The sequence below is a fragment of the Lactuca sativa genome, chromosome 3 (assembly GCF_002870075.4).
Source record: "Lactuca sativa cultivar Salinas chromosome 3, Lsat_Salinas_v11, whole genome shotgun sequence".
NCBI lineage: Eukaryota > Viridiplantae > Streptophyta > Magnoliopsida > Asterales > Asteraceae > Lactuca > Lactuca sativa.
The window spans coordinates 280434658-280447049 of NC_056625.2; the positions used below are offsets into that span (position 1 = coordinate 280434658).

At 29.8% G+C, this 12392-nt stretch overlaps 2 protein-coding genes across 2 annotated transcripts; one reads left to right on the forward strand and one right to left on the reverse strand.

Annotated features, from left to right (window-relative positions):
- The first annotated feature begins 1201 nt into the window (after window positions 1-1201).
- On the forward strand, window positions 1202-7780 carry LOC111895127 (cationic amino acid transporter 9, chloroplastic). The gene is made up of 8 exons (XM_023891227.3): window positions 1202-1560; window positions 2178-2587; window positions 3558-3734; window positions 4860-5084; window positions 5754-5930; window positions 6413-6667; window positions 6775-6864; window positions 7535-7780. Exons 1-8 carry the CDS (start codon window positions 1344-1346, stop codon window positions 7679-7681), a joined length of 1698 nt encoding a protein of 565 aa, XP_023746995.1. The 5' UTR covers window positions 1202-1343; the 3' UTR covers window positions 7682-7780.
- A 551-nt stretch (window positions 7781-8331) lies between these two features.
- Window positions 8332-11560, reverse strand: LOC111895129 (peptidyl-prolyl cis-trans isomerase FKBP20-2, chloroplastic). The gene is made up of 7 exons (XM_023891229.3): window positions 11405-11560; window positions 10832-10928; window positions 10536-10738; window positions 10296-10405; window positions 10092-10200; window positions 9232-9308; window positions 8332-8582 (listed from the first exon to the last, which is right to left on the reverse strand). The coding sequence occupies exons 1-7, from the start codon at window positions 11457-11459 to the stop codon at window positions 8463-8465; spliced, it is 771 nt and encodes a 256-aa protein (XP_023746997.1). The 5' UTR covers window positions 11460-11560; the 3' UTR covers window positions 8332-8462.
- Between the last annotated feature and the right edge of the window lie 832 nt (window positions 11561-12392).

Consider the following 12392-nt stretch of genomic DNA (forward strand, 5'->3'; position numbering starts at 1 on the left):
CCTTCTCTATTGTTGTTCATGCCCAAAGTCAATTAGTGTACCTGAATACTTGAAATTTCTTCCGACATAGTACTCTAGACTTGAAAAATCATTGTTACCATCTACCCAACACTATAAAAGACATCTATATTTTTAAAATTGTTTACCATCTTAAAGTTGAACTCTGTGAGATTCAACTCGTCAACTCCATTTTAGAATGTTTCTTGTAGAATGATCACCACTATGTCTCCTTGATGGTGATCTTGAAATGCTTCATATAGACTCTATACATGGTGTATCAGGACAAACTTTTGTTAACAAGAAATTTAGATATGTTACTTATCAAACTTTTCATGATAACTGCTAAAATTTACGTAAGATATTTAACTATACAAATAAAATGGGCTTCAAATAAAAAGACAATACAAAACACATTCATAAAGTGGATTTCGATATGAAAAAAAAATGTGTTAAACTTTCACATCAACATTGTGTTATGATACGTAAAAGAGTCGTTGGAAAGGATTGTAAGGTTTTTGAATTTTTTAAAAGTTTGTTGTCTTTTTTAGGGGTGAGCGATATATTCGTTAGAACTTAACTAAATCAAAATCTATTGGAAACAAAATCGGAACGATTGGGAACCAAATATGTAATTCGTTGTAACCAAACCAAACTAGAACTAGAACTCAGTTAGAATTGATTGAGAACTGTGTAGTTCAGTTCAATTCCTCCATATCCACAAATTTGGTTCTCGTTTTCTATATTTCGGTTGAGTTCTGTTCTGTTTCAGAACTGAACTCACTCCTAGTCTTTTTTCTTTAAATTGAATTGTCACCATTTTCCATGAAAAAGATATTATTATAAATATAGATGATGCATGCAAATCAATATGGTTTGCAAGGTATTACATAAGCCTAAATTTAACTAACAGATTAACAAAGTTGATTAAGATTAATTTTTTCTCTTAAAAGATCACATGTAACGTATAACAATTATCGTCTACGATCGATTTTCAAGCTACATAATAATTTTGTGGACATTTTCGATTTCACATGACTTGAAATAGCTTGAAAGTTGAAATAGAGCATAAACACCAATGTAGTTAGTACTCTTGAGTTGCAACAAATCAATAACACACAAGGACCAAATTGCAACAATTCCACAACTCAAGGTTTAATTGGTTTCTTTTTATCGTGCGAATAATTAATTACAGAAATACAGCAATAAATGAACAAAAAACCGATCTTTGTCGGACGTCATCTCTTCGCCGGCGAACTTCTTTCCGGTATTGTTTGCAAAGAACAATTCCGGCAAGTTTCCGGTGAATTAAAAAAATTCTGTGAAAAAAAAAAAAAGAATTAAAGATGATAGATTCTTCTCCTTCATTTTTCTCTCGATTCTGGTCTTCAGCTCTCAGAGCTAAACCACTTAGCAATTCATCGGACGTCGTTCGTATAAACTCCGGCGAAGGTCTAGTTCGCCGCCTCGGGCCTTTTGACCTCATTCTCCTCGGCATTGGCGCTTCAATTGGAGCCGGCATCTTCGTCGTCACCGGCACCGTCGCGCGCGATGCTGGTCCTGGTTAGTCTCAGTTAAAAAATAAGTTCCAATCAAGTGTTTTACCCAATCTATAACATGTAATTACATGTCGGAGACGAAGTGATAGTTTTTTTTTTATGTTAGTTATGTTCTGCATATGAATGATTTAGGGTTTTCTTTTCTTGTTCTCCTACCCGGTCCAAATTCCCATGCATTACTCTCAATTCGAACAAGTAGACTCTACTCCGAAGCATTGTTTAACTTGGTTTAAGAAATTTGTACGATGAACTTCAAATCCATCTCCTGATTAGCATTTTGCATGAATCAAGTCGGATAAAAAGGAATCAAATCAATCAATATCATTTCTGTTCTTCATAATGATACTCTTACATCGATCTGGATCCTTCATAGTGTTTCCATGTTTGGAAGATGATCCCTTATAGAAACATCATAGATCCATGACCTGAAATTAGACTGTAGAAAGTGCTTTAACTCTGAAATCTTGATACCATCATCTCATTAAATGATAATCTCAGACTAATAACGCCTCAAGAATACTGAATAATGAATAATCTTAGGAAGATAGGTCATAAACAAAGATAATGATGATTTAACAGATTGTCTTGAGAATTAATTACTAAATTTTTTTATGATTGCAGGAGTGACAATTAGCTTTATACTAGCAGGAGCATCATGTGTGTTGAATGCTCTTTGTTATGCTGAGCTGGCATCTCGTTTTCCTGCAGTTGTTGGAGGAGCATACTTATATACCTACACAGCTTTCAATGAACTCACTGCTTTTCTTGTTTTTACACAAATGATGCTTGATTATCATATTGGTGCAGCTAGCATAGCAAGGAGTTTAGCAAGTTACATCATTAACATATTAGAACTTGTACCCTTTTTTAAAAACAATATTCCAAATTGGATTGGACATGGTGGAAAAGAGATTTTTGGGTTTATATCTATTAATCTATTGGCTCCTGTTCTACTTGTAGTCTTGACTTTGATCCTATGTCGTGGGGTTGGAGAATCTTCATTGGTGAATACCATTATGACTATAACCAAGGTAATGTATTACAATTATTGTCTTTTTGAGATTATCTTTTGTCAATTGGGTATTCAATGGTGGAATTAAAGAATGGATGGAATGGAATCGATCGTGTCATTACAATAAAAATGTTGTTTGTTTTGTTGGATGGAGTGGAATGAATTGTTCTTGAAGGAATGTGATTCTTTTTCCTTTTGTTTATTTTGATTTATTACATCATGGAATGGAATGAGAAATTGCAATATAATCTTTTTTATTCCATTAGAATAAAATGTTGTTTGTTTTAACTTTTACATGATGGAATGGAATGAACCATTCTTTTAGGAATGTGATTCTTTTTTTCCATTTTGTTAATTTTCATTCCTTAGCTAATGAGTGGTTCTTAGTCTTATTCCATCATGGAATGGAATAAAAAATTTCAATATAACCTATATTTTTATTTACGTGATTTTTAATGACACATATCTTTTTATTTTTAAATTTCACACTTCTAAAAAAACCATTATATTTGAGGTTTAACTACTATTACTTTATTTTTTTCCAATCAAACCATAATAGTTTCAGATATTTTTCCAAATTAACCATTTTGACCTACATCAGTAATTATGTTATATGAACAAAAATGGTAATTTCCCAAAATAACCATTCTAACATACGCTATTTCACGTAAAAAAATGGTTAATTTGGAAATTAAATTGTACGAAACTTTTATGGTTTGATTGGAAAAATAAACTATAAGTGGTTAAGCTTCAAAATCGCCCAAATATAATATATAAAGTAGAGTTAAAACTATATATACATTGAATCAACATATGATATAAAAAAAAAAAAAATTCATTCCATTCCTACATGCCAACCAAACATGATCATGGAATGGAATGTAATGACTCATTCCATTCCCTTGTTTATTCCATTCCATCCAACCAAACAGACCCTTAACACTTACATTGACTCATAACATTTATCATCTTTTTGTGGCTAATGACAGATAATTATCGTTGTTGTGGTAATTATTGTTGGTGCTTTTGAAGTTGATGATTCAAATTGGTCACCTTTTGCTCCAAATGGTTTTAAATCTGTGTTAACAGGAGCAACTGTTGCTTTTTTTGCATATGTTGGATTTGATGCAGTTGCTAATTCAGCTGAAGAATCTAAGAGACCACAGGTATCTTATATTATATTTATTACTATTATTTAAGCTTATTATATCTTATATTATAAACTTAAATCACAAAAATGAAAAATGTCCACCTTTTCAACATTTATCACAAAATCACTTATCTATTTCTTAAAAAAAAAAAGGTCATCATATTTCGCAAAAATTTATTTTTTTGTGAAAATGATATAATATTTTGTGAAAACGACGTCAAATCACAAAATAAGAAAATGTGATTTTTTCTTTTTTAGAAAAAAGAATAATGGTTACATTATTACATGGGAGATTTAAAAATAGTAAAACTCAATCTAGTGGTTACATGGGGAACTTAAACATATTTGTTATATGGGGAATTTAAAAAAAAAAATTGGCTACAACATTTTTATTATTATTATTATTGCATGGGGAATCTAAAATTTACTACATTGGTAATACATGAGTGACTCTTTCCCAATGATGACATATACATAATCACTTAAAAAAAAACCATCTTCCATGTTTCTTTTAAAAAACTTTGGGATTTTTTTATTTATTTTGTGAAATTACATCATTTTTCAAGAAATTTGATTTAAAGAAAGGTAGGGTTAATCTCATAAAAGATGTTATATTTTGTGCTTTTTCTGGATTAAACCTCGAGTTTATTTTTTGCCCGAAAAAGACCTTGTATTTTTCATTTTTTCCAAAAGAAACCCTTAAATTTGTCATTTTTTTTTTCGAAAAAACCCTCAACCTTCTAAATGCTTCCAAATAAACCTCAACTTTTTTAGTTTTTCTCGAAAAAACCCTCACATTTTACAATTTCTTTTTTGGAAAAAACGACTAAAAGGGTCGGATTGGAAAAAATGAAAAAATACAAGGTCTTTTTCAAGCAAAAAAAAAAAAAAAAAACCTAAGGTTTAATCTGGAAAAAAAACACAAAATATAACGTCTTTAGTATAAGATTAACCCAAAAAAGTAATATCTCAAATTTTTTTTTTCCCAAAAACCGGTGGTCATTTTTTAATAAATATTAAAAAGGTGGTTACTTGGTTTTATACTTATACCCTTTACCTCTTTTGTTTATTTCTTTTTTGTGATTAACTCTATATAACAAATAAAGATTCTTATTTTTTTTTTTTTTGGAAATTATGTCAGAGGGATTTACCAATAGGCATCATAGGAAGCCTTGTTGTTTGTGTGGCATTATACATTGGTGTTTCTCTAGTAATCACTGGAATGATACCTTACAAATTTCTTGGAGAAGATGCTCCTTTGGCTGAAGCTTTTAAAGCAAAAGGATTAAATTTTGTGTCCACTTTAATCAGCATTGGGGCTGTTGCTGGGCTTACAACTACCCTTTTAGTTGGGCTTTATGTTCAGGTAAGTAAGCCCAATAACTTAAATTAGTGTTTTTGGTAAATCATGGAATCGGAATCGGTTATTCCATTGGATTGAAAATAAGTTGTTTCTTTTGGCATGATGGAATGGACCTGTTTTTCATAGTAAAATTTTTAATGATACAATTTTTTTAAAAGGATTTCATGGTTTTAATTAAATTGTAATTTTATTTTGGCAGAAAAACCATCATATTTTTGGCAAAGTTTGCGGTTTAATTACTTATACTTTATTTTTTTCCAATAAAAACATAAAAGTTTCAGATATATATATGTTTTTTTCAAGTCAATTATTTTGACCTGATATAAGAGGTCAAAATGATTAAATTGAAAAAAAGTGTACTGTTTAATTGGAAAACTGCCGAAAAATAATGTTTTTTTTTGCGTTTTTGTTTTCTTAAAACAAATAGAATATATATCTTTTTTATTATTAAAGCCTTATTTCGGTTTTTACGAGCTTCTATTATCGTCTAATATTCATTTTTGTAAATAAATAAATTCTATAACATAAAATAATTCATATGAGAGAGAGGGAGAGAGTTCATTCCATTCCTATAAGCGAACGAAACATGATCATGGAATGTAATCACTCATTCCATTCCTTACTTTTTTTTTTTTTAAAATAATAATATTTTTTTTCTCACGACATGAACAGTCACGATTATATCTTGGGCTTGGAAGAGACGGTTTATTACCCGCAATATTTGCTCGTGTTCATCCAACACGCCACACTCCAATTCACTCTCAAATTTGGGTTGGATTTATTGCATGTCTTTTAGCTGGACTTCTTAATGTGCATTTGCTCTCACATGTTCTCTCAGTTGGCTCTTTGGTAATAATAATAATAATAATAATAATAATAATTTTTATATAATTTTACATCAAAATGCTATAATTTGGTAGATTTGTCAAAGTGCAATGCGTTAATAAGAAATACAAAAAGAAAATGGAAGCAAGGTTCTGTAATAAAGAAATAAATCAAAGCATGTTGATATTTCTTGGATTTATGCAAAAAACAGGAAGAAGCATTTTCATTCTTTTTTAATTATAAATAGTTTTTCACTCAATAAATCATGTATTTCATTGGTCTAAATGCAATAAATTACTACATTGTACTTTCATTATTTTCTTTATTAAGAAATTCTACTTTTATTAAAACGTTTACTTTGAAAAGTCTACCAAATTATGGCATTGAAAATTGCTTTGTATTCTAACGAATTACAGTACACAGTACACAGGACAAACTGTCTTGTCTTGTCATGTCATGTGATGACCAGAGATGATGAAGTGAAACTTTTTTTTTAATGAGTGTAGGCAGGATATTCAGTAGTGGCAGCGTGTGTAATAACTCTTCGATGGAAGGACAATATTGGAAATCAAATTTCATCATCCATGTTGGTGTCAGTGACACATAGGCAAGAAGGCATCATATGCATTGTTGTGATTGCTTCTTGTGGTTTTGCTGCTGGAATTGTTTTTCGTTATGTTGTTTCTGCCCTTTCGTTTATATTTCTTATTATTCCAATCGCCATTGCTTTACTTGCTACTGCAGCTCTTCGATTTCGCCAGGTCAGCAAATACCAACACACTTTCATGGCTTTAAAAAATTTACACTACTATTATTATTATTTTTTTTTCTCTAATGCATATTTTTTTTTTTTATAAAATTGTTGTAGGAACAAACAAAAGCTTCAGGTTTCTCTTGCCCATGGGTTCCTATTGTGCCTTCTCTTTGCATCTTTGTGAACATATTTTTATTTGCTCAGGTTTGCTTTTTAAAAACCTTACAAAATATTATATAATAAAGGGTTAATCTCATAAAAGACCTTATGTTTTTTTTTTTTTCTGGATTAAACCTCATCTTTATTTTTTTCATGAAAAAGACCTTATTTCATTTTTTCCGAAAAAGTCCTCAACTTTGTCTTTTTTTTTTTTTTCTTTATGAAAAAACCCTCAACCTTCTAAATGTTTCCAAATAAATCCTCAACTTTTTTAGTTTTTTCAGAAAACCTCCTCACATTTTACAACTTTTTTTAGAGAAAAATATCTAAAAGGTCCAGATCAGAAAAAATACAAGGTCTTTTTCATAAAAAAAAAAGTTGAGTTTTAATCCGGAAAAAACACAAAATATAAGGTCTTTTATGAGATTAACCCTATAATAAAACCATATTAAAAATTAATGTATTGATAATTGATCTTTTAAAAAAAAAACATTTGAGAAAATCACAACACATTTGGACAAATCAAAAGAAAAATATAAATGAAGGAATAGCAACGTATTTTCATTAACATGTTCATAATACAAAATTGTACTTTGAGAAATCCACCTAGTTATAGCAATGTCATAAAAAATACAGATTTTTTTTTTTTTTTACATTAAACTATTATAAATATTTATTGTGATATATTAATTGATTTTAACTTTCAAATCTTCAGCTTCACTATGAAGCCTGGATGAGATTTATTGTCCTGAGCATTGTGGCGGTTGGTGTATATGCTTTTTACGGGCAATATCATGCTAATCCTGTAACCGATCGCGAAACTGTCATTTACCAAAAAGCCCCTGATGAAGAAGCTCTATAATTTTTGTATTATTGTATATACGTTTAAACCAAATAACCATTAGTATGAATTATGTAAGTTTTGCTAGTCATGTGTATCCACGGTTTGTTAGAATAGCAAGTCACGATAGACTGCTGCATTTGATGTGCATTGGACTGAGACTGATGTTAATGAGACAAAAATTGCAAATTTCTGTCTCAACCAAAAAGACTAGACAAAGACTCCCTTTTCATCTCTCATTTTTGGAAGACATGAATGACCTTGTTGAGTTCCATCTTTTGTTGTGTAACAAGTACACATGCAAACTAAATACAAAGATCACCCTCAAACCTAAGGGTATATTCGGCAAAACAAGCACAAAGATGAAACTTTTATTTGTATGGAAGTGTTTTGAAAAAGTAGCTATAAGATTTTGAAAGGTGTAAATTTATATAAAAACTAAAAAGCTAAGAGATCTTAAAAGCTAAAATCTCCTAAAAATAACTAGTTGAAGTTGAAGGAGTTTTTACAAAACAAAGTGTGTGTGTGTGTGTTTTAAATTTAATTATTTGAGGTTTTTAAAGCTTAAAGTTTTAACATCTCACATGATGCATTTTGGATGAGATTGTATGAGGCGCCTTATATGTTGCTATCGGAAGAACAACCCTTTTAGAGAAACTATAAAGACACAATTTAACCAAAATAAACTACAAACCAAAATCATAATATGATCTAACACTATATTTAATGAATACATTACACATTTTTAACAAGATCAAATTGAAATGGATGTACAAAATTGCTACTAAAACTCTTTGTGAATTTAATCACATACAACATCAGAGTAAAATGCGATGGTTCTCCTTGTACAATCCTTAACACCAAGTAGTTCCACATCAAAAACTTCAAACTGTTTTGCGCTAAAGAATGTAGAAGGCCCAACCTACAAATTTTTAAAAAATAACTTTCAAGAGTCGAACCTAACAAATTTCAAATTCAAACTTTTTCCACTAGTGTACTTATTGATTAAATGTTGTAATTGCCTCATAAATTTCAAATTTAAATTCTTCCATTATACTCAATAAGTCTTAATACGTGTTGAGAATTCATAGATTTTAACTATTTCTTATTTTACAAAAACCATTGTTTTTTTTTTTTTTTTAAATATTGTTCACAAAATACCATTAAAATAAGGGTATTATGTCACGTTTCAATTGCTTACCTTTTGATAGTACTTTTAAAAAACAATGGTGTTTTGTAATGAAAGCAAATAGTTTGTTACCTATACCTAGACATTAAATAAAAGGTCCACATGGATGCCAAGTCAGCACCATGTGGATACATTTGTTAATATTAAGTCGCTCATGAGTAATAAAGGTAATGCACGTTAGATGGTCATATTTTATGAATTTTATATATTATATGGAAATACAATATATAGTTTACAACTACACACTATACATTATATTATAATGAAAATACATAGATTCTAGTGGTTTTTAGAAAACAAGATTACATTTTAAAAAAGCTCATGATTTTTTTTTATAAAAAAAAAAATACAAAATGGCTAAGGAATATAAAAATTAACTCACTGGAGGTCCAAGTTCGGGTGGAATGATAATTCTCCTCTTCCCACCAGGTTTCATGTCTTTTATACCTTCTTCAAATCCTATACCAATATAAGCAATGTACTTTATTTTTAACTTATAAACATGAATTCTAACTTATAATTTGTAAAAATTAGCAACATGCTATCCATTCTTCTTACATTTTCTTTACACATAATAGCAATGTACTTATAATTCTTTAACAATTATAGCAACATACTTTCATTTCTTTACTAATAATAGCAATACACAAGAGTAAATTACACGAATGGTCCCTATGGTTTGGGATAATTTGCACATTTGGTCCCTAACTTATTTTTTTAACTTAGAAGGTCCCTCATGTTTGTTTTTGTTACGCGCTTGGTCCCTACTTTTTGTTTTTGTTTCACGCTTGGTCCCTGTCCTACCTAAAAAGACTATTATTTAAATAGGGAAAAATTGTATGGTAGGTAAGATAATGTGAAGGGGTTGGGATTGGGGGTGTGTTTATTTAAATAAGTTAAAAAAATCAATGGCAAAATAGTATTTTTAGGTGAGATAAGGACCAAGCGTGTAACAAAAACCATCAGTATGGACCTTCCGAGTTAAAAAAATAAGTTAGGAACCAAACACGTAAATTACCCTAAACCATAGGGACCATTCGTGTAATTTACTCAATAAACTACAATGCGCATATTTATAGCAAAATGTAAGTAGGTTGCTATTATAGGGAAGAAAAAATAAAGTATATCACTATCATATATTCATATGTAAAGACATGTAAGTATGTTGCTATTATTGGAAAAAGTAAAGTACATTGCTCATTTTGGTATGAAAATATTTTTTAAATTTTTTTTTTTTTTGACCTGGGACCAATGCATTGGTGCCCATTCGTATTTTTGCAGGAGTGCCTTGTTGATAACTACTATCGATACGACGCCCGGATTCATTGTAACCAATATAATGAAAAGTCACCTACAAAAAAAAAAAAATCAATAAATGAAAGTACATTGCTATTTCTTGAATGTAGATAAAGTCGAAAGAAAAATAATACGGAGAAATGGAAAAACCTGCTGACCAGACTTTGGGACATCACCGGTTCCAACTACAAAGTCACGGTATATAAGTCCGGAATCACGCTTTACATAGTTTTCTGATGCAACCACTTTAACCTCAAACCCTAAATCATATTCAATAAGCTAAATGTCAACATCTTTGAAACTAATATTCGAAGAAATGAAATGAAAGTATTTTTCTTCCATTTATCCCCCATAATAAATATAACATAAGAAAAAAAAAATAGGGTAGACCTTCTCGAACAAAACTTGGGAACTCATCTGGTGCATTGTTTTCTCTCTGAACCCTTTTATTTTGTTCGAGTAGGCGTTTTTCATCATATGGGTTCTTCATCTTTGTTTTTCCAATTGAGGGTAAAGTTGGAAATAAGCTTGAAGAGATAAGAAACACAAGGAGTCGTCTACCCTTCAAATTCTCCATTGTTCCATTCTGTTCTCTAGCCATTCATCATGACATATTTTTACTAAGAAACTAAATAATTTGGTAAAGGAAGTAGAAAAATGTGTAAAAAGTTATTTGAAGTTTTTACCTTTCGTCTTTCAAGTTGCAAATTGTGCAACAATGGAGAGAATACTTTTTTTGATTTGAAATGTTTCCTAAAGTAGGAAAAGATGTGAGGGATCTATCTGCATGTTACATGTTTTAAGCCATAAGTAGTAGCAGCAGGGGTAAAAAAGGAATTGTTCTTCATTAGGTTTGGGAGAGAACTGAGAAGTGCATTCTTCACTTTAAAATGAATTTGAATTATTTTATTTCTAGTAAATTAACGGCATTATGTTCATGCTCAGTTTTTAGTAATCGCATCACAAAGATAACATCATTACACAATTCAAATTAAAGTTATTTTAAATCAAAATCGAAGCTTTTAATTTACCAAAGTTCCCAATTCCCAAATACAGTGAGGTTGATTCTTCAAGAATGATGAAAGAAATATCAAATATGATCCTACATAACTATATTACTTAATCTGTACACCGCATTGCTTACAAAAGGGTTAAATCTTACACGTTCTTTGAGACATTTCATCAGTCATATGGTATGCTTTTCAAAATTATAATTTCAATCCATCAATATCTGCGTCTGAGAGGTGGGAGAGACTTACGTGGAAAAGGAAATGAAGGCTTTAGTTGAAGAGGTGGAGATGAGAGCGTCAGCATACTGCAGAGCTTGAGAGCTATGGAGAGCAGCTTGTGCTAGCGTCTATGGCGAACGCGATAGGCTTTTGTTTGGCTTATCTTCAAATTGTCAAATATCTCACTTTGGCCACTTTAATTTCATAATATTAGCAATTTCGCCTCCAAACTTTACGTTTTCACTCATGTCTCTTCGAAAATAACGATCTTTCACTTCTAGATATCATCTAACTATTGGAGTGTCGTTTTTATTTTATAATAAAGTTTAATTAGGTAAAAATTGGGTTCTATTTTTTATAAAAATAAACAAAGAATATATTAAAATTTGTAGCAAAACTTTATATACAAATGGACCTACATTAACGTATTTGGTATATATATCTTAATTTTTTTATGATTGAAATTGTAGAATTTTATTTTGTTTTCAATTTAATTTAAAAAATATTTATAAGTTCTTAATTTTAGAAATAATATGAACTAAATAAAATTATTAAAATTTTATGTTCAATTTAATTTGCTAGATATTTTTTTATATTATTTTAATTTCCAAAAAAAAAAAACTTAATATGATAATATACAATTGTAATTTATAAAGGTCACTGGAAGATAGGCCCTGGTGAGCACGGATTCGTGGATGTTGAACTTTGAAATAGTTCTACCCAAGGTTGTCAAGATCGAGATCCTATCTAAGATCGTTTTTGGGTTTGCAAGATCGGAATCGTAAGATCGGGATCGAGATCCTAAGACTCCACAAAATAAAATATAATTTTAATTTATAATATTTAATTATGAAAAATATTTCAAACATTTAATTTTTCGTTCAAAAGTTATGAAACTTCAAAATATCAGTCATAAGTCACAATAAAAAATGATAAATTGTAGATTGGTAAAGGGTAAAAAAACATAAAGTGGTAAAAAAATTCATTTGCAAAAAAAAATCAAGGGAAGGTAGGATCG